We start from the raw sequence: 20,926 nt of genomic DNA, 5'->3' as shown, positions 1-20,926 counted from the left end.
AATTTGATTGACCTCATTTTGTAGTTCCTCCTTTTTCTTATTCTTCCCACTCCTCCTCAATCCCTCCTCTCTACTCTACTCTGTTTCCTTTCATTTTCATTGTGTCCTTCCCTTTTATCCTTTACTTTGCTCCAGTTTTCACATATGAGAGAGGATATTCAATCCTAACTGGCTTATTTCAGTTAGCATGATTGTCTCCATTTTCATTCATTTACCAGGAAATTATACAATTTCATTCCTCTTTATGGCTGAGTAGAACTCCATTGTGTATATATACCATATTTTCTCTATCCATTCATCTGTTAACAGGCACCTGGGTTGGTTCCATAACTTGGCTATTGTGAATTGTGTTATAAACATTGATGTGCTATTTATCCTAAACAACTAAAATAAGCATACTACAGTATGCTTATGCTTATTTTAGTTGTTTAGGATAAATAGCAAGGACTGAGACGGTTGGGTCATATGGTGGTTCCACTTGAGAAATCTCCATAGTGCTTTTCAAAGTTGTCATACTAATTTGAAGCCCCACAAACAATATATAAGTGTACCTTTCCTCCCACATCCTCACCATCATTTATTATTATTTATGTTATTGATCATTGCCATTATGACTGGAATGTGATAAAAAGTCAGTGTGGTTTTGATTCTCATTTCCCTGATTGCTAAGAATGTTGAACATTTTTTTCATACTTTTGGGGTCATTTGTGTTTCTTCTTTTAAAAAAGTGTTCATTTAGTTATTTTGTCCATTTATTAATTTTTTGTTTTTTTCTTTTTTCATATTAAGTTTTATGAGTTCTTTATATCTTCTGCATATCAATACATTGTTGATAGCAAATACATTGTTGGTGGCAAAGATTTTTCTAACATTCTGGAGGCTTTCTGTTCATGCTCTTAACTTTGCTGTGCAGAACCTTTTTAATTTGATGGCATCCCACCTATTGATTCTTGGTTTTATTTGCTGAGCTTTAGGGCTCTTGTTTAAGAAGTTGGTGTTTGTGCCAATATGTTGCAGTGTTGACTCTATGTTTTCTTCTAGCATTTGCAGAGCTTCTGGTCCAATACCTAGGTCTTTGATTCTCTTTGAGTTAATAAATCAGACTTTAAATTTCCAGAAGGTTCTTGTTTCTTAATTGCTTATTTTTAGTACCTTTTTTTTTCTTGTTTTATATATGCAATAACTTCTCTGCCTTCCCTAAGCATACAAGTTTGAATTTTTTTTTAAGGGTTCTTCTTTGATCTTTATTTCTTCATGGTTCATTCATTCTTAGTGTTTTTCTTGGTTATTCTTTTGGGCTGTGAATTTTGTTCCATTTCTGAAAAGCCTTGATCAGTAATTCACGAAGGAAAACAGAAGACCACCACGTTGGGTAAGCAGGTATTTTTCCCAGTAGGCCACTTGCTTGAATGCCAGGGCTGATTGAGAGCTTTGTTTTGTACCTGGGTCATCTGATGGGCTGGCTCAACTTTTAGGTATGTGGGTGTGGAATCTGGCATTAGCCAGGGAATCTTAAAATGCCCTAACAAGAAAGGATTTAATCTATGTGTAAATATCTGCATTAGAAACCTTAGTTTGTCCTTGGTAGCACGTTCAATTTCTCTAGACAACAATTGTCCCTGTGGGGCCCATCCATGGTTCTGTGTATAGCAGTGGGGAAGGAATTATAAGGATGGATGCTCTTGCTGTATGGCAGACAGAAATCCTGCAATGCCTCTGGTTACAACATTAATTCTCACACCCACCTCTATTTCAGAAATTTAGTCTTTGGGGGCCAAAGATTTTCATCATAGACAATCTTGTGTTGTACAAATCTTAACGTGGGGTCATAAAACCCACACACTGACTTCCCTAAGGAAATTTTGAATCTGGAGCAATAACTCCATTGGAAAATGGCTTGTTTTCATTTGATGCTTCTTACTTATTAAAAAAAAATTGTTAATTCCATTATGTGACTGTTTGGGAAAGTTTTTCAGACCTTCAAATTGATTACACAGGAGCAACTCCCAACTTCTTTTTCTTATTGGCAACAATCAGTTTCATAAAAAATTTCCAGAAAGTTTAAGTGGATGGAAGCTGATTGGAGTTTTGCAAATGGGAAGTTTTCATCAGTATTTTAATTGATTAGAAAAATTAAAATAAATAAAAGCACCTATAAGAGAGTTCTCAGCACACATTCTGTGCAGCTACATGCAAGACCCTCGCTGTTAGCTCAGGAATTTTTTTTCCATAATAGCATAAAAACAAACACAGAAAAGATAAAATCAGAGTTTGGGCTACTTTAATCAACTTTGGCTTGCCTGCCAAAAAAGTTAAAAAAAAAAAAATGGTGGGGGCTGGGGTTGTGGCTCAGTGGTAGAGCGTTCACCTAGCATGCATGAGGCACTGGGTTCAATTCTCAGCACCACATAAATGTAAAATGATGATATTGTGTCCCCCTACAACTAAAAGATAAATATTTTAAAAAAAGAAAAGAAATAAAGAAAAAAAATGGTGGCAGATTCTCTGGGAACACTTGTACCTGTGTCACCATGGAGACCCTTCTCTGGCCACAAAGTGAAGGCATTCTAAGGAGGGAGGTTGCTATCCATGGACCCAGCTGAGCACAGGGACAGAGCTACTAGCAAGGGAGAAAAGACAGTGCAAAGAAAAAGAAATACTGATGGTAAAAGTTGCCTTTTATTTGGACCCAAATTTTTGCTAAGCATTTAATGATTCTGTCTCTATCCTCTGCCTTGCAAAGGAAAGTTCTTTTGAGTTCTATGAACTACTATAGATATTTGTAGCTGAGATGAAAAATAATCCCCACTAAACAGCCTGTAAAATATGGTTTCTTTAGATCCTGCAGGCCTCCGAAATGCAAACCAGAACGTGATCCAATTGCCTCCAACACTTACCAGGGAAAACTGCCATTTGCATCTGCACTCCAGATCCCAAAGGCTGCAAATAAATGAGTGGCTCATTCAAACCAGAACCGCAGCACAGATTGAAAGCTTGAGTGGAGGTGGATTTGGAAAGAAGAATAAAAAGAACTAAGCTCTGGAAATTGGGGCAAAAGAGTCTACGTCACTGTCAGAACTGAAGGATGGGCAACACATGCACATGGGTGAAACCCCATGCTGATTTCTATCAACAGCAACTCCTTTAGTTGAACCAAGGATGAGACATACAAGGAATTCCTAGCCAGGTCTATGGAGCATTCCTGTCTCTGCCTAGGGTCTCTAATGTTCCCATTTAAAGTTCCCATTCTGCTAAAATCAAAACTCTTTTTCAAGATATCTGGAGGAAAAGAAGAGAGGTACCTGCTTACTAGATTCCTTCATGTTTTGTAACCAGCTTCCTAACTCTCTAGAAGATCCTCTACCTAAACCCAGATCAAAATAGCAGGAAGGATGGTCCATGTATGCCAGAAACATAGTGGTTACATTTGTCAAAAACTAAAACAAACCAGGTGCAGTGAGGCACACTTGTAATCCCAGTAGCTCGGGAGGCAGAGGCAGAAGGACTGCAAGTTCAAAGCCAGCCTCAGCAACTTAGCAAGGCCCCAAGCAACTCAGTAAGAACCTGCCTCTAAATAAAATACAAGAAAATGCTGGGCATGTGGCTCAGTGGTTGAGTGTCCCTGAGTTCAATTCCCAGTTCCAAAAACAAAAACAAAAAAACTAAAGTAATCCTTTTTTAAAATATTTTTATTTTTTAGTTTTCGTCAGACATAACATTTTTATTTGTATGTGGTGCTGAGGATCGAACCCAGCGCCACACACATGCCAGTCAAGAGCACTACGGCTTAAGCCACATCCCCAGCCCCTAAAGTAATCCTTTTGATCATTATCAACTTGCAGTCTTGATTAGAAAACAAAGGAACAGAGTGTTGAGAACCAAGAGTCCACCAAAGAATAACAATGTTTACTGGGAATGGCAGGGCCTTGCAGCATATTCAAAGCAGTTGGTTGGGGCAAGGGGAAGTTTTAAAGCAAAAATAAAGAGGATTACATCAAATATTTTGAAACAATGATCCCTGGGCACAATGATGAATAACAAGAGTAGTGTTAGCTCAAGGTTGAACAAACAATGTCTAGGCAGATGTCCTTGGAGAAGCACTTTTGGTGTAAGGTTATGGTGGCCTCTGGGCAAAGTCACATTCTGTCAGTCTTATGATAGTTACTAGTAGGCAGTGATGCATAAGAACTCCTTAATTCTCTCCAGCCTTTATTTATTTTTTGGTTAGGATTGACCCCAGCAATTTCATTTTTACCCTTAATACTTTTATATTTATTTCATAAAAGAAAGACAAATAGTTAAGAATAAATTTCAAGCATTTTTAAATTCCATAAACATTATTCAACACCTGCTTGATACCTAGACTCTTCGTGTTCAGTATTCACCAGGCCCACCCAAGCTCCAGGCACCTTAATTCTGGATACCTTTGCAAGCCACAGTGCAGCCCAAAGACAACTATGAAGTGAGCAGCAATCTCTCCTGAGGATCACAAAATTGGAAAACTACACTGCTCCTTCAAAACATACAACTTTGGGGCACAGGCTGAAGACATCAAATAAAGAACTTTCCTCCAGAAAAAGACAGAGAAAATGATACTGAGGAAAGCAGTACATTAAACTAACACACAGAAAAGCCACTTGGCAGCTCAATGGGGAGAGAGAATCTACATTCCGACTGGTAAGCAACGTGGCGCATACCCTCTGCATGGTAATTTTTCTGACCCTCACTCACAGAATCACAGTTACATTTTCCACCTCCAGCAGCCTCTCAGAAGTCAGGCTCCTAAGTAGCCCTCCTACTATCTCTGTCACAACCCAGAGCATCACAGTCCCTTCACAGGTCTAACTTCCTCCATATTCTTGGAAGCTACTTCTAGAGGTAAACTCATAGTACATATTAGCACGTGAACAAAGGAACATTTCATCTCTTTCCTTCCTTCCTTCAACAAACTATTTATCCATAGGCTGACATGGGGTCAGGCACATCTCCTTCATTTGGAAAATAAGATTTTGCTATACAGAATCTAAAAGTAAAGTCACCTGCTCTCAGCTAGACGTTAAGAAATACCTTGAGTGAGACAGAGCCCAGATTCATTTGGATACTTCCACCACCCACCTGAACAAAATCTCTACCCAGGCTCTTTTCTTAGCTAGAACATCCTGTGTGAGATTTTGGAAAGGAAGACAGCATATACTCTCAGACGGAAGCAATGCCTTTGTTGAAGAAGCTGCAATGCACCTGGAGTTCAGTTTTAAACGTTCATCCGACAGGGGTCCTGAAGTCCAGTTATTTCTGCTTAACTCTCCTCGTTCTCTTATATATGGTTCTTCTCTCTAGACCTGAAGCTCTGCTGGGACTGAGCTCTCTTGTGTTCCACATTTCCCTCAGGACCTGCACTCAAGTGGAAGGCACAGAACTGTTTTATTGCATTATCTTCATGACTCGCTGAACTTTATCCTGACTGACTGCTCCACTCTGTTCAAACGGACGTGCCAAGGTTTTGTGTCCTGTGTGGGATGGACACCCATTTTTGGTGCTGTATATTCCCCACCACCACCAAAATAAAGAAGAAGGAAAAAAAACACCTAAATAATAAAACATTCTCTTCTCTTTCTCTCTGTCTCTGTCTCTCTCTGTCTCTCTGTCTCTCTCTCTCTCTCTCTCTCTCTCTGGAAAAAAAAAACTATTTATGTAAGATATTTCTAATCTTTAAATTCTTAAAATGGTCTTTATAATTACATATAAACACACCACATGTAATAAAAACCGTAGGTAATTTGGGTTTTAGCCTCATGATTGCCACACAGCTTTCAGCCTTTGAGTAGCCTGCAACCCACTCTTCCTGAGTTCCTGGCTCCTGTGGGTTGGAGCTGGCCCATCCGGCCACAAGGGGAGAAGCTTGGATTTTGATGTCTAATTGGTATCCTCAGGAAACCCACAAAAGTTTTGTGGTTATAGATTTAGAGTTTAGGCCAGCCAGCCATTTACACGTTGGGAAGCATTTTGAAGTCTCATTGTGAGCTGCAGAGATGCAAGCTATAGCTCCCTCCTTTGGTGGCCATATGCCCCAGCACTTTCTGCCAGCACAGATTTGAAACACTGTCTATTTGTGTTTCCTTTCTGAGCATATGTAGTCCTCAGTCCAGGTCTTCCCACTGTTCTCCCACTCTTCTCTCCTTCCTCTATCTCTCTTCCCAAATTTCTAGATAACGGAAAAATCTCCAGTGTTCCAAGGTAAATAGAGGAAATGATGGGCTGCCCAAGACCCCAGCAAACTCCCCCTCTCTAGGAAGATCTTTCCAGTCCGTGGGGTGGCTCGATGGAATGTCTAAATGCCTTTTCTCCCTACATCATCATTCCAGGTTTGCTGGACATGCTGGATTTGGGGAGGCACCAAGAAGAATGGCTTCCTCTGTCTCCATTCTTGTCTTTGGTTTTTTTTGTTGTTGTTGTAGTTGTTGTTCTAATAACTCCTTTCTCCAGTCAGGAGCAACCTTCTAGGTAGTGCCCAGGGCTCTCCAGATAGGTCAGGAATTAAAGCAGCATTGTTTTAAGGTTTAAATAATAATAATAATAATCTAGGGGCTGGGGTTGTAGCTCAGTGGTAGAGTACTTGCCTAGCATGTGCGAGGCCCTGGGTTCAATCCCCAGCACCACATAAAACTAAATAAGCAAAATAAGGTATTGTGTCCATCTACAACTAAAAAAAAGTAATAAAAAAAATCTAGTGCTATTTTAATAAAAACCATTATCTCCCATCTAATTTAAAGTTTCTCTCCAGCTAGACTTGAGCCACAGAGCTACAGCCATAAGAAAGGGTCAAGTAGGGTGTGTTTTTCTTCCTCTTCTCCTGCTTGCTCAGCTGTTGCCAGTCCCTGGGGGGAGGCAGGGTAGAGAAGGAAGTACAAAGCATAGGAAACTATTTAACTGGTCCTGGAACAACGGTGAGTACTCAATGCCCACTGGCTGATGAAAGAAATCTGGCACAGGACTGATCACACAGGCATACTCCAAGGAGAGAGGGATAAAGCAGATTTATTGTCAGGCCCCTGGCAGGCTGAAATCTGTGCAGAGAGAGAGAGCACAAGCAGAAGAGCAGGAGAGCGAGAGTAGCAGCAACTCCTTGAGCATTACCTTTTATAGGCCAGAATCATGGCTGCAGTTAGGGGTAGGTTTAGCCTTTGTGACTGGCATAGCAAGCATCACCTGATTTTGCGGAAGGCAATTTCTGTTCCTTGGGAACAGAGACGGGCAGATCTTTTATCTCTCAAGAAGAGAACAGAGAGACCAGCATGTCTCCAGACCGGCAAGTTTTTATCTCAGGCAAGTTTCTATTTCTTGAGAATAAGAACAGTATTCATAAAGTGGGGGTAGGGAAAGGAAGATGGCTGTGATCATGCCAACAGCTGACATGTGCCCAAATACTGACTGTGATAGCAGAATAATGGCCCCAAAGATGTCCACCTCCTACTTTGTGACACCTGTAACTGCCACCTGACATGGTAAGGGATTTTTGCTGATGTGATGAAGTCCAAAAGCCTGTGATGGAGAGAGCTACCTGGACCACCCAAGTGGGTCTCATCTAATCAGAGGTTTTCATACAAGAGAGGTAACAGGGTCAGAGAAGACGATGTGGCAATCAAAGGTCAAGTGATGTCATTGATGACAGGGAGCCCAATCGAGGAATGGGGGGAGCCTGGAAAAGTTGGAAAAAGTAAACCAAGGGATTCTCTGGAGAACTCCCAGAGGGAATGCAGCCCTGCCAACACCCTGACCTCCAAACTGCGAATTAATGAATTCATGCTGATTTGTACTGCTAAATCTGTGGCATGTTATTACACCAGCCACAGGAAACCAATACAGGAGGAGTCTTGCAATGCAGCTATGTTTTAACCATGGGAAATGTTACCCAGGAAGCATTGGATAATGTCTGGAGACAGTAGAGGTCATAGTGACTAGGGGATGCTCCTGGCATCCAGTGGGTTGAAGTCAGAGATGCTAAACAACCTAAGAGGCACAGAGAGCCCCAGAGCAAGCAATTGTCTGGTCCAAAATGTCAATAGTGCCAAGTTTAAAAAAAAAAAAACAACTTATCTAAAACAGACAATGAACCCTTTGACACGTTATCTGTTTCCTGTCTAGCAGGCAGCATCCTTCAAAATAACCTGAGCCTGGTTAACTCTGAGGGTATCTGGAGGGGAAGCATTACCCTTCTTCACTGCACCAAGCACTAGAAGTTCAGGAAGCACCACCACCATCATATTCTGCTCCCTCTCTCTATCTCTCTCTCATCTCTCCGAAGGTGTCTTCCTCATCTCTTGGGCTATATAGAAATGTGATTATTTCAAAAGTCCTTATGGTTTTCTAGGTACCTTTGTTACTATATTTTAGAGTGTACTTTATGTGTGCAATCAATTATTTGCAATTTATGCAACATTGATCATCGCAAAGAAATGATAAATGTTTAATGACAGATATGCTAATGACCCTGATTTGACCATGTCACATGATATACATGTGTCAGGATATCACAATGTGCCCATTCTCTTTGCTCTGTATATGAGGCAGCGACGGGAAGTCCCTTGCCTTCAGGTTTCACCAGATAAGAGTCAGGCATCAGTCTCTACATTGACATTGCCCTCCAGAACTGAGTCTCATCCAGGGTACTTTTCTTCCACAGTGGACATTTGGCAATGTTTGGAAACATTTTTGGTTTTCAGAATTTGGGCAGGGTATGGAAGAAGGGGAGTTGCTACTAGCCTCTAGTGGGCAGAGGCTGTGGATGCTACTAAGAGCTTAAGATGCACAGAACAGCTTCCTACAACAGAGATTCACCCAGCCCCAGATGATCATAATGTTGAGGTCTAGCAGGTTCACTTCTCCCAGGGACTCTCCTGCAGTCCGCTCAGTAGCAGCCTAGGCAAGCCTGAGGAAGGTGCTGGTCCTACCAAGGATCTCAACACTACCAGTGATTCCCTGGACATTCCTAACCTCACTTGTCTTTTGGGGTAAGAGTCGGGGGAGAACATTGTAGGGAAAGAACTGGAAAACTGCCACTCTCCTATTTTGCAAATTCCCCTCAAAAATTCTCTCTTATATAGATGGAGGTGGGAGATAACAGTAGGATCCTTCCTCTAGATTGTGGGACCCCTTTTCACCATTGATTTCCACTTAGAGCACTTAGCAAACACTTCAAAAGCCCTATTGAATGTCCTCTTCCATGTCTCCCCTGAGATCTATAAGGCATTGTTAGGTTCTAGAAATGCCCTGTTAACTAATTCTGTGGGGAGACCTGTATAGGTTAACACTTACATCCAATAATGATTTTCATTTTCTGAATGTGTCTTCCACACAAATTTCAGAACTGGAGTACGTAGGACACATTCTGATGTGTGTATCAGAGAATGGATACATAGAACCAAAGGAAGAGAGGACAGGAAGCAGAACAGGGATTGTGTGATTTCCCTGGTCCTTAATTGAACAGATACTCTGTTCACATGCTCCTTCCTTACCAAGATTTTTCCTGACCACAAGGTTTAAAACAACCCACCACCACCCCTATGCCCACGTCCTCTCTTTGTCCTCTCACCCTACTTCATCTTCTACTTTTTGAGAACCTACTGAGCTATTTCCCAAAGGGGCTGCACCACCTTACCTTTCCACCACCATCAACATATGGGCGTTCCAATTGTTATATGTCCTTGCCAACACTCATCATTGTCCTGTTATTCCTCCATCCTAATGGATGATATCTTGTGATTTCTTTATGTGCATTTCTCCAATGGAGGATGATGCTGAACATTTTTTTTAATGTGCTTTTTAACCATTTGTATACCTTCCTTGGGAAAAAATGCTTATTCAAATCTTCTGCCCATTTTTAAATGGGTTATCTTTTTATTGTTCAGTTGTGAGAGTTCTTTATATATTGGGAATACTCCCTTATCAGTATATGGCTTGCAGGTGTTTTCTCACATTAGATGGGTTGTCTTCTCACTCTCCTGATTGTGCCCTTTCAAACACAATTTTTTTTTTTTAGGTTTTGATGAAGTTCAACTTATCTTGTTTTGCTTTTGATTGCTTGTGCTTTAGGCCTCATAGCTAAAAAAAATCACTGCCTAATTCAAGGTCACAAAGATATACATTTATATCCTCTTACATTTAAGACTTTGATCCATCCTGAGTAGATTTTTTCATGTCCTGTGAGATGCAGGCTAACTTCATTCTTTTGACATAGATATTCAGTTATTTCAGGAACATTTTTGAGGGCTCTTCCCTTTCCCATTGAGTAGTCTTGGCACCCTTGTTGAAAACTGATACTTCGTTTTCTTTATGATACTGTGTGTGCTTTTCAAACAAATAAATTGTATCATTTTTCTTTATTTGTTATCTGTCATTCTCAAACTCCCTCATCCCCCTCCCTCCCACATTACCCCCCACACACAAATTAAACTGTACATTTTATATGAAACTTGTCTCATTTACTATTTCTCTCCAGTGACATAGTAGACACTTACTAGGTTATTTGTTCAATAAATGAAGGAAACACCTGTTCTATTGTTGAGAAACAATGGCTATTCTATGTATCAACAGCTAATTTCAGGTAATCTATTTAGGACAAAAATTATGTTTGAACACTGTTTAGATGAAATTTCATAAGCATTTCCTGAATTGGATGAGAAGAGTCAGATTAGATAAGTGATTTCCCAACAGTAAAAAAAAAAAAAAAAAAAAAAAAAAAAAAAAAAAATCAGCAAAAAACTTTAATAGAAACCCTAATGCAAGTTTAAAAGGACTATTCAAAACTCATTCTTTGATAGTCCAATAATGACCTCAACAGGTGTATGGCCTTGGACAATGAATGCCCTTTTCTTCTTTCTTTATTGACTCTTTTCTACTTGGGCAGCTCAGTTGCCACGCCGGTCTTCAGATCACTTGCAGTATTGTTATCCTGTTATTCTGATATTTGTATGCTTTAAAAACATACAATTTAGGCTCTGTAGTGCTCTAAAATTTGTCTATTTAAAGAATACAGATTTTATTTGCAATTTACCTTTTAAAAATAAATACAACTAATCTGTTGCTAAAAGAATACTTGAAGGACAGACAACCCTGACCATGGGAACAATCAGAAATCTCCCTAAAAAGTGGGTTGGCAAAACTCTTAGCCACTGCCTCCAACAGAAGACTTTCAAAGATTTCCCTGAGGCTCTTATTTAGAAAGAGCATGACTGCTCACTAGTGGATGAATTCAGGTATTGTTCTAAAGACTTTCCAAGAGAAATTGGTAAACTCCATCTTGTGGTGAAAACTGTTAACTAATCTTTAAACCTAGTGCATCATTTGCTAATGATGCAAGGCGTGCTTCAGAGGCCACTGAAGATTCCAGGGTCTACAGGAATCAAGGACATAAAAGTCTACAGACAAATAGGGGCTGGGGTTATGGTTCAGTGGTGGAGCACTTGCGCACTGGGTTTGATCCTCGGCACCACAGAAAAATTAATAAATAAAATAAATAAATGTATTTTAAAAAAAAAAAGTCTACAGACAAACAGATCAGATGTAAGAAAAAACAAATCAGCTTCCTGGAAAAGAACCATTTTACCACACCACATAATGTTTACATGTATACATATGAAGAGTGTGTCTTAAATTCAAAATTTAAAAAACAATTAGAAATGGAAATAGTTTTAATGTTTTCTTTCACTATTTGTTAGCCTTTGTTTTAGAATCAGAAATTTGCCACTTTTTCTTTGGCACCAACACATCTTGTGTCTAATTGCAATGTGAACAGAATTCAGCCTCTGCTAGGAGCCCTTGACTAGGAGTGGTAGGTACTATCAAATGTGAATCTTTGCAGAATTGCTAAGGTATCTATGGTAGCTTAGCCTTCCAATATCTTTGTACTGCACTTTCTATCATATACCCCACCATGGATCATTCTTCATGGTGAAGGTAAAAATTGATGAAGATGCACTGAATGATGGACGCTATCTTCACAAGATCTGAAATCAATAAACCATTTGGTGAAGTCAGTTTTGAGTGTATCACAATTTCATCATGGGGTTGAGGCCATCAGTTATATTTTTAGAACAGAAAAGAGCACCCAGTGGTGTAATGCCAGATATATTTCCCCGTAATGTTTTATGACTACTTGTGCATGTCTTTGCAGGAAAATATTTAAAGTGTTTGTCCACCCAGGACCAGTTATATGATAACAATCTTTACTGCTTAGCATAAGCAAGGATTTTTTTTTTCCTCAGATGATATAAGCTCATTTCTCACAATAGCTCAACAATGCTCCTCTGTGTTCCGCCGTGACTAAGCCACCCGCCCTCTGTGCAGTGAGCAGACTGTGATGCTATGTGTCCAACTCATCAACATTCTGCCTCAAACTCCACCAAGAGATCCAGCTCAAATGTTGAGCACTGTGTCCAAGATGTCTTCTATTTTTAACTTCTAGCAGAAAACAATTCCTGCTGAATAATGCAAATGAGTATATGTAAAGCTGTATCCTTACATAACTTGCCACATGGAACTTAAGTCTTATTGCAAGTCTAATGTTAACACCATCCATCCCAGGAACAGCATCAGACAGACATACAAATCTTCCACATTCGATTGTGCAAAAGCTTCCTCTCTTCACAAAAATTAATTTCTTAATTACTTTGGGGCATGCTTTCCAAAATACTTTCATTCATGTAAAAATTCTCAACACCACAATGAGTAAATGAGCTAATTATTACACGGATTACAAACTATGCATCCTGGTCAGCTGTAACAGCAAAACGTCACCATTTTAAAGTGTTTTTGCATAATTTTTCTTTCAGTCTCTCAGCTGTATTTTCACTGCATTGAACAATGGTATTTCTGATTACTTTTACATTAGCAGGTGCTTACATCTTTTTCAGGACACACAGAATTTTCACTACATTCAGCAGACAATCTTTTACAATTTGCTATCTGGTGAAGAATTTGATGCCCCAGGCAGATTTTTCACTTAAATATATAACCGTTTGTTTTATAAACAACAAACATAAACCTTGTTGACTTTTCAATTCTCTTTCCAATTCATTTAGGTTTTGATCACACATTTTTCTATGTCTCTATCCTTTGTTACTACCGTGGTTTATTTCATAAGGACATCTAGGCTGTTTTCTTTCATCGTGTTCTTTGTCAAATAAGCATATAAGAATGTTCTTCAATTTATCAAGTGGAACCTATCACCCTCTCAGTCCATCTCTCCTTTCCTACTTTTTATAGAGCTATGGGTCCAAGAAATATGTTGCTTTTCTACCACTGTAAACACAACTTCCCCAAGCCAAGAGCTCAGGTCTGCAAAATATTATAATTATTTCCTATAATTAGACTTCTCAATCTAGTCTCCTTCTGTTTGATAGGGACACACATCCATTTAGTCTTCTCTAAAAAATCATTCAGACTTTTGCACCAGGAGATTCAGCAGCACTTCTGTTGTCTCAGAATTGACCCAAGAGCTCACATTATGAAGTGATAGGGTAAGTCTCCCTAAAGAACAGTGATTCCCAACACTTCCCACTCCATATTAGAATGAAAATTGAGAGATTTGAAAATATGGCTGCTTGGCTTTTCTCTGACAACTCTTCAGAACCTTTGAGGGTGGGAGGGGGTATGGATGTCTTTTAAGAGACCTTTAGGTAATTTGGTCAATGCCAGCATATTCACATGGTGGAGGAGGACCGATTGAAAGAAGGCAGCCAATAGCTGAGGCCAGATGCCCACTGCAAAGCTTACTAAGAGGTTGCAATGCCAGTCCTACTACCGTGAGGAATGGTTCCAACAACATCCCTCCTTCTAAGTCTATTTATATAAAAAGATTAGGGAAGGGAGAGAAGGGGAGGCTTACTGGAGTCCTGGGCAGCAGAGAGGAGAGGTGCTGCAGAGTCCCCTCGAGAACTCACAGAGGCTCTCACAAGAGGATGCCTGGCTCCCAGAAGACACTCATGGCCAGCTGTTGTTGGCCAGGGAAGCAACGGCAACCACTAGAGAGCACATTTACATGGCAGTTGGTAAAACAGAGAGACTCTGTCTTCTGGCCCCTCTCCCCACACCAGCCAAGACAAGAAGAGGGAAAGACGCATGTCTCGTGACCCATTCTATTCCTGCCACACCAACTAGGGGGGGTCTTAGCCCAAACTGTTCTAAACAAAGGGAGGAGGTGATATTTAAATCAAATCAGAAACTAAACTGGACAGAATATTGATAAATAACAAAAAAAAAAGACTGAAAAATATGAAATCTGCTCAAGATACCACTCTGGGAAGGGAAAGGGAGATTACCACCACAGAGCTGAGCACTGTGTTGGGGAAAACTCGTGTTTGTACCCTTCATAGAGCTGTCACTGCTCCATCAACTAAATAGATTTTAATGTCTTCTCAGTCATACCAGGCTAAAACACCAGCCTTGCTGGACACAGGTGGGTTTTTCCTTCCTAAGGCAAAATCCATGTTCTTTGAGACCACACAAACATGGTGGTAGAATGTAGGTCTGTCCCTCAGCCTTTACATCAGCTTCAACTAAAGAGTCCACACTTCATCTGAACTCAGGTTATAAAGTCTCCTGGATCTAACTACTAGATCCAACCACTAGATCCAACCACTAGATCCATCAACTCCCTTAGGAGATTTCCAAACCCTTTTTGTGGACATACTGAGGGTTTAGCAGTTTTCCCAAGTGAGACACTTGAGAGCTGTCTTGCAGCCCTAACTGCCTTGACACCCCTACACAGTCATAAGGAGTGGGCCAAGACATAGGACCCTTTCGCAGAGGCCTTCCCCTTCTCTACTCCTCCCTGCCTTCTCTTATATTCCTCTTCAACTTAGAAAGACATTTTCTAGTCCTAATGGTAGTGGGAAAAGAAGTGAGAGAAAAATGACTCCCCTAATCCCATGTTCTTCTAAATCTGTTCTATCTTATACCTGGACCAAAGATTTTGAACCCAACAACCAAATGTTTGACACCTTTGGTTCCTTCATGAAATCTTAGCTAAAGTAGAGATGCCTCCTATTTTAGTTCATCGAATACTCATAACAGAATACCATATTGTGGTAATTTACTTTAAAAAAAAAAAGATTTATTTCTTATGGTCCTGGAGCCTGGGAATTTCAAAGTCCAGTGTCCTGTATCTGGCAAGACCTTATTACTGCATTGCCGCAGCCCGGCTGGCTGGGCAAAATAACCGGGGGGTGACGAATAACTTGTGTACGTTGATGCAGCAGGAGTGGAAGCCGTTTATTGTAGAATAAGAGCGGTATTTAAACATTTTACACAGCTTATCTAATTAGCATAAAATAGATACAGCAGTCAACCAATCAGGAATCTCCATACTTAATGGCTCGCTTTTGTTACTTTACAAACCACTCCCTCTGGCATTTTGCCAGGCGCCATCCAGACTTGTTTACAGACTCTAACACTGCATCATTCCCTGACAGAAGGCAAAAGGCACAAGTGAGCAAGAGGGAGTCAAACTCACATTTAAGATAAATGTGCTCTTGAGATAATGCCATGAATCCATTCCTGAAGGCAGAGCCCTCGTGACCTAATCATCTCTTAAAGTTCATACCTGTCAACATTATTGCACTGGGGATTGAATTTCCAACACATGAAATTTGGGCCACACACTCAAACCACAGCACCTCTATCCTAGCTCCCCAGATGAGAAAGTATCACAGAACAAAAAATGAACCACACAAACATAGCACTATGAGTAGCTTGGATTCGTCAGTCTGTGTGGAGCCTCAGCCTCCATCCCCACACCTCACGGCTGCTCTCCTCCTTGCCCCTCTTGCTCATGTCTATGGCACTTTGGAACATGTGGAGCTGCTGACAAATACCACTCTGCTCCATCAGGAGAAGCTACAGAATCTAGTGGGTCTCTTACAGGAGAGGCAAAACTTGTCAGCATACCTTGTTTCTGGTTTCCAGCTAGAAAGAGAAGAGTTGCTATGAGCATGCTTATAAAAGTCTCTGTGTTGACATGAGTTTTCATTTAATTTTTAGATGTTTTTATTAGTACATGAGAGTTATACACAATAGTGGGGTTCATTTTAACATATTCATGTATGCAAGTAATTTGCTCCATTTCAAACCCCAGTGTTTCCCCTTTCCTCCAACTCTATTGATCTTCCTTCTACTTACTTATTGTTTTGTTTTAATCAGTGTGTTTTAGATATACATAAAAGTAAAATTCATTGTGATATCCTCATACATGCTCATAGCATAATGTGGTCAGTTTCATTTTTCAATTTCTTTCTTTTCTCATCCCTTCTTCCTCCCCTTCAATTCCCTTATTCTACTCTACCATTCTCCCTTCTATTTTTATGAGAGCCTCCCCCCCACCCCTGCTTTTCAATTCCTCATCTCTCTATAATTACCACATATGAGGCAAAACATTCAACCCTTGAATTTCCAAGTCTGGCTTATTTCACTTAGCATGATGTTCTCCGGTTCTATCCATTTCTGAGAATGACATAATTTCATTCTTGTTATGGCTGAGTAAAACTCCACTGTGGACAAATAACATTCTCTTTTTTTTAAAAGAGAGAGAATTTTAATATTTTATTTTATTTTTTTTAGTTATCAGCGGACACAACATCTTTGTTTGTATGTGGTGCTGAGGATCGAACCCAGGCCGCATGCATGCCAAGCGAGCACGCTACCACTTGAGCCACATCCCCAGCCCAAATAACATTCTCTTTCATAACCTGTCTGAAACAGGTTGAACTGAACTGCTATAAACATTGGTATGCATGTATCACTACAGTATGCTGATTTTAGTTCCCTTGGATAAATACCAAGGAGTGGGATAGCTGGGTCATATGGTGGTTCCATTCTTAATCTTTTGAGGAATCTCCATTCTGCTTTCCAAAATTGTAGTACTAATTTGCAGTCCCACCAACAATTTATGAGTGTACTTTTATCCTCCATACCCTCACAAACATTTGTTATTTGTGTTCACTGCAGTGAGATGAAATCTTCATATATCTTTTATTTGCATTTCCCTGATTGCTAAAGATATTGAACGCTTTTTCATATATGTGCTGACCGTTTGTATTTATTCTTTTGAGAAATGTCTGTTTGAGTGCATTCACCCCTTTATTCTTTTTTTTATGTTAAGGCTTTTTTATTTCTTTATATATTCTATAAATTAATCCCCTGTGAGAAGAGTAGCTGGCAAAGAGCTGAAGACACAAACACAAAGCCACACAGAAAAGATAAGGAGCTATCATTTAGGCATGGAATGTGTTGTTCCTTCGTTCTTTCTCAGGACTTCCAAGGACATAAAATAATAAATTTCCTTAAGACAAAAAAAACCCACACAGATACAATCATCTGATCCTTGATAAAGGTGCCAAAAACATATATTGGAGAAAAGACAGTCTTTTTAACAAATTATGATGGGAAAACTGAATAGTCATATGTAGAAAAATAAAACAAGATCCCTATTTCTCATCTTGTTCAAAAATCAACTCAAAGTGCAACAAAGACCCAGGAATTAAACCAAAAACACTGCAACTGCTAAAAGAAAACATAGGGTCAACACTCCAATGTATTGGTTCAGGCACCAACTTCCTTAACAAGACTCCTAAAGCTCAAGAAATACAACCAAGAATCAATAGAGATGGTTTCAAATTAAAAAGCTTCTGAAGAGCAAAGGAAACAAGAAAGAGCCTAGAGAATGGGAGAAAATCTTTGCCAGCTACTCTTCTGACAGGTGTTTTTTTTTTAATTTCTTTTAACAATGCTTTCTTAGTTTTGCAATGTATTACTTTGGTGCTATTTTATAAAAATATGATCTAACAACAATAAAATTTATAATAATAAATTTCTGACTTCTTTGTTTTAAATCAAATTAATTTTTATCATTCCTCCATATATAGTACAAATGCCTAACATATACAAATTGCCCAATACAATAGGGAAAGCACACAAGCAAACAGCATGTGGCACCAAAACTGAGTGTCAAGAAGGCACTAGGGGAGCTCAGGTTGTAGCTCAGTGGTAAAGCGCTTGCCTAGCATGTGTGAGGCACTGGGTTCTCATCACCACATATAAATAAATAAAAATAAAGTTCTATCAACAATTTAAAAAATTTAAAAAATAAAAAATAAGGCATTAGGAAGCTGGGCATGGTGATGCACACCTGTAATCCCCGTGTCTCAGGAGGCTGAGGCGGGAGGATTCCAAGTTCAATGACAGCCTCAGTAACTTAGCAAGGACCTAATCAACTTTATGAAACCCTGTCTCTGAAAAAAAAAAAAAAAAGTGCTGGGGATATGGCTCTGTGGTTAAGTCCCCCTGGCTTCAATCTCCCATGCCAAAAAAAAAAAAAAAAAAGCCTTAGGAACTAGGGGATATTGATAACATACTGAAAAGTATATATATTGCTTAAAATAAACAGACAGTGCCCAGCTTCAATCAATTAACCAGGCAGATCAAATATTGCCAAATCTTCTAATTTTTCAAGAGAAGATTTTGTGTGTGTGTGTTTGTGTATGCAATCTTTTAAATTCAAATAGTGGCCAATTACAAAAAAAAAAAAAAAAAAGTTAATCACTGGTAGACTTTCACTGTCCAGGGCTACACAATTCAAGATAAAACACAAGTGCAGGCCAAATTTGGCCCAGGCACTTTCGCTTCTAGCTAAAACTTTGGTACTTCATGTTACCTATGAGCAGCATGCTCTTTTAGCTTCATAAAAATATAGGCCAGTCCTACCCAAGATTCTGATTTAGTAGAGTTGTGATGAATCCTGGACCCACATGTCTTTTAAATTACTCCAGAGTTCACTGTGATTCACAGTGAGAGGTAAGAAGTCAGAATTTTTGAGTTGCAGTGTTTATACATTTCCCAATTTCAACACCATGTTAAGAACACTGCAAAACCTTCCCAGCCTAAATCTACCTACTCCTGAGCCCAAAGTCATGCAGAGGTTTTAGTCAGTTGTTTTTGGTGAAACAATGAAAACAAAGGTCATGAAGATTCTCTTATCTCTAGTTCCCCCAGATATCACCCAATGTTGGTTTCTCTGAGGTCCTTGTTGTAGCTGGCCCTTCTGAAAGACACTAAGAGGCTCATGCATGAGTGTATGGTAAGTTCTTATTCACACTCACAGTACCCATAGGGAAAAAAATCCTCTCCCATCATAAGGGAGATAAGAAAGGAGGAAGAAAGCATGTAAAAGAAGCAGTATGCATTTTGACAGATGATTTCAGAAGTAACACAGGTCTTGTAAGACAAGTAAAAAGGCCAGGAGACCCTAAGACTCCTCACTTGGGATTCTTGTCTTGTCAGGTGAATATGGACAGAATATAAAATAAGAAGGTGCTGAGCTGAACACACATTGCAAATTCTATTTGATGAGCTTCTGAATTCCCAAAACAAATGGGCCATTATGAATAATGGAGACAGAACCAGTAACTAGATCCTCTCATAATTTGCATGACAAGCCTCTAACTTGCAGTCATGTGACAAGCAAATGAAGAAAAACTGGAAATAACCATTAACTAAGGGGGAAATTACAATAACACTGGGTGAGGGTCAGAAGGCTGCAGAGTAGGTACCAGTTCTTTGTGTGAAAACCTGAAAGGCAGAGTCAGAAGAAATGGTAGTGACGAATACAGATACCACAGACAAAGACATTTCTGGGCCTAAAGTCCCCTTCATGTTGGTGATCTCTGGAATCCTGTGCGCCATTGGTGTACTTGGGAATGGCTTCATCGTGGCCATCTATGGGATTGAGTGGGTTAGGGACAAGAGACTCCCTGGTGGGGACTACCTTATGTTCATGCTGAGTTGTTCCAGGATCTTTCTACAGATTTGGGTGATGCTGGACATTACTTACAGTCAAGTATTCCCAGTCATTTATAACCAAAAGACAGTGTACATATTCTTCAGAATCGTCATGCTGTTTCTGAACTATGCCAACCTCTGGTTTGGTGCCTGGCTCAACATCTTCTATTGTCTCAAAATTGCAAACTTTACTCAGCCTTTGTTCCTTATGATGAAGAGGAGAATCACGGTGCTGCTGCCTCGGCTTGTGAGTCTCTCCGTGCTGGTGTCCCTGGGCTTGACCTCTCTCTCCTCTAAAGACACCTTCAATGCATATGTGAGTGTGTCCTTTCCTACCCCTTCCTCCAATTCCACTAAGAACAAGTATGTCTCTGAGACCAATATGTTCTACTTTGCTTTTTACTATTACTTGGGAATCTTGGTTCCTCTGATCATGTTCATCCTGGCAGCCACTCTGCTGATCATCTCTCTCAAGAGACACACCTTACACATGAAAAGCAATGCCACAGGCTCTAGGGACCCCAGCATGGAGGCTCACTTGGGGGCCATTAAATCAACCAGCTTCTTTCTCATCTTCTACATCATCAATGCAGTCGTTCTGTTTATTTCCATGTCCAACATCTTTAACACCTACAACTCTGGGAATATTTTGTGTAAATGTATCCTGGCTGCCTATCCCGCTAGCCACTCAGTGCAACTGATCTTGGGCAACCCTGGGCTGAGAAGAGCCCGGAGGCGGTTTCAGCACCACATTCATCTTTACTTTAAAGGGTAGCCCCAGTGACTGGAACCCAGAGAGATGACAAGTTCTGGCCCAATGAGCTCTGCCTTTTCCTCGCCTAATCTCTCTCCTCTCCCATTTTTTATCCCCCAAACCTACTGACACTTCTTCTCAGGTAACTGAATTATTTTGTGAATGTAAAGCTGAATTGAGACTCAAAGCAGAAGGAGCTAAGCAATGCAATGGTGGACTTCTGAAAGTGCCTAATGGGGTTCGTTGGCATCCTGCCCTCAGCTCTTCATTGTCCCCTCCTCTAAGCCTTAAGGAGTGGGCAAGCAGACATTTCAATTCACTTGGAACACTTTCTGTGGTGTGCTG

At 40.0% G+C, this 20,926-nt stretch overlaps 1 protein-coding gene across 1 annotated transcript; it reads left to right on the top strand.

Moving 5' to 3' along the window:
• The first annotated feature begins 19,639 nt into the window (after positions 1-19,639).
• Positions 19,640-20,602, top strand: Tas2r40 (taste 2 receptor member 40). The gene has a single exon (XM_076853045.1). It carries the CDS (start codon positions 19,640-19,642, stop codon positions 20,600-20,602), a length of 963 nt encoding a protein of 320 aa, XP_076709160.1.
• The last annotated feature ends 324 nt before the right edge of the window (positions 20,603-20,926 follow it).

The sequence above is a fragment of the Callospermophilus lateralis genome, chromosome 1, assembly GCF_048772815.1.
Source record: "Callospermophilus lateralis isolate mCalLat2 chromosome 1, mCalLat2.hap1, whole genome shotgun sequence".
Taxonomy (NCBI): Eukaryota; Metazoa; Chordata; class Mammalia; order Rodentia; family Sciuridae; genus Callospermophilus; species Callospermophilus lateralis.
Note: the sequence above shows the minus strand (reverse complement) of the source record. Positions and strands in the feature narration are given on the sequence as shown.

Excerpts from the sequence above, each read along its gene's own strand:
- Tas2r40 (XM_076853045.1), top strand. The coding sequence starts at position 19,640 with ATGGTAGTGACGAATACAGATACCACAGACAAAGACATTTCTGGGCCT.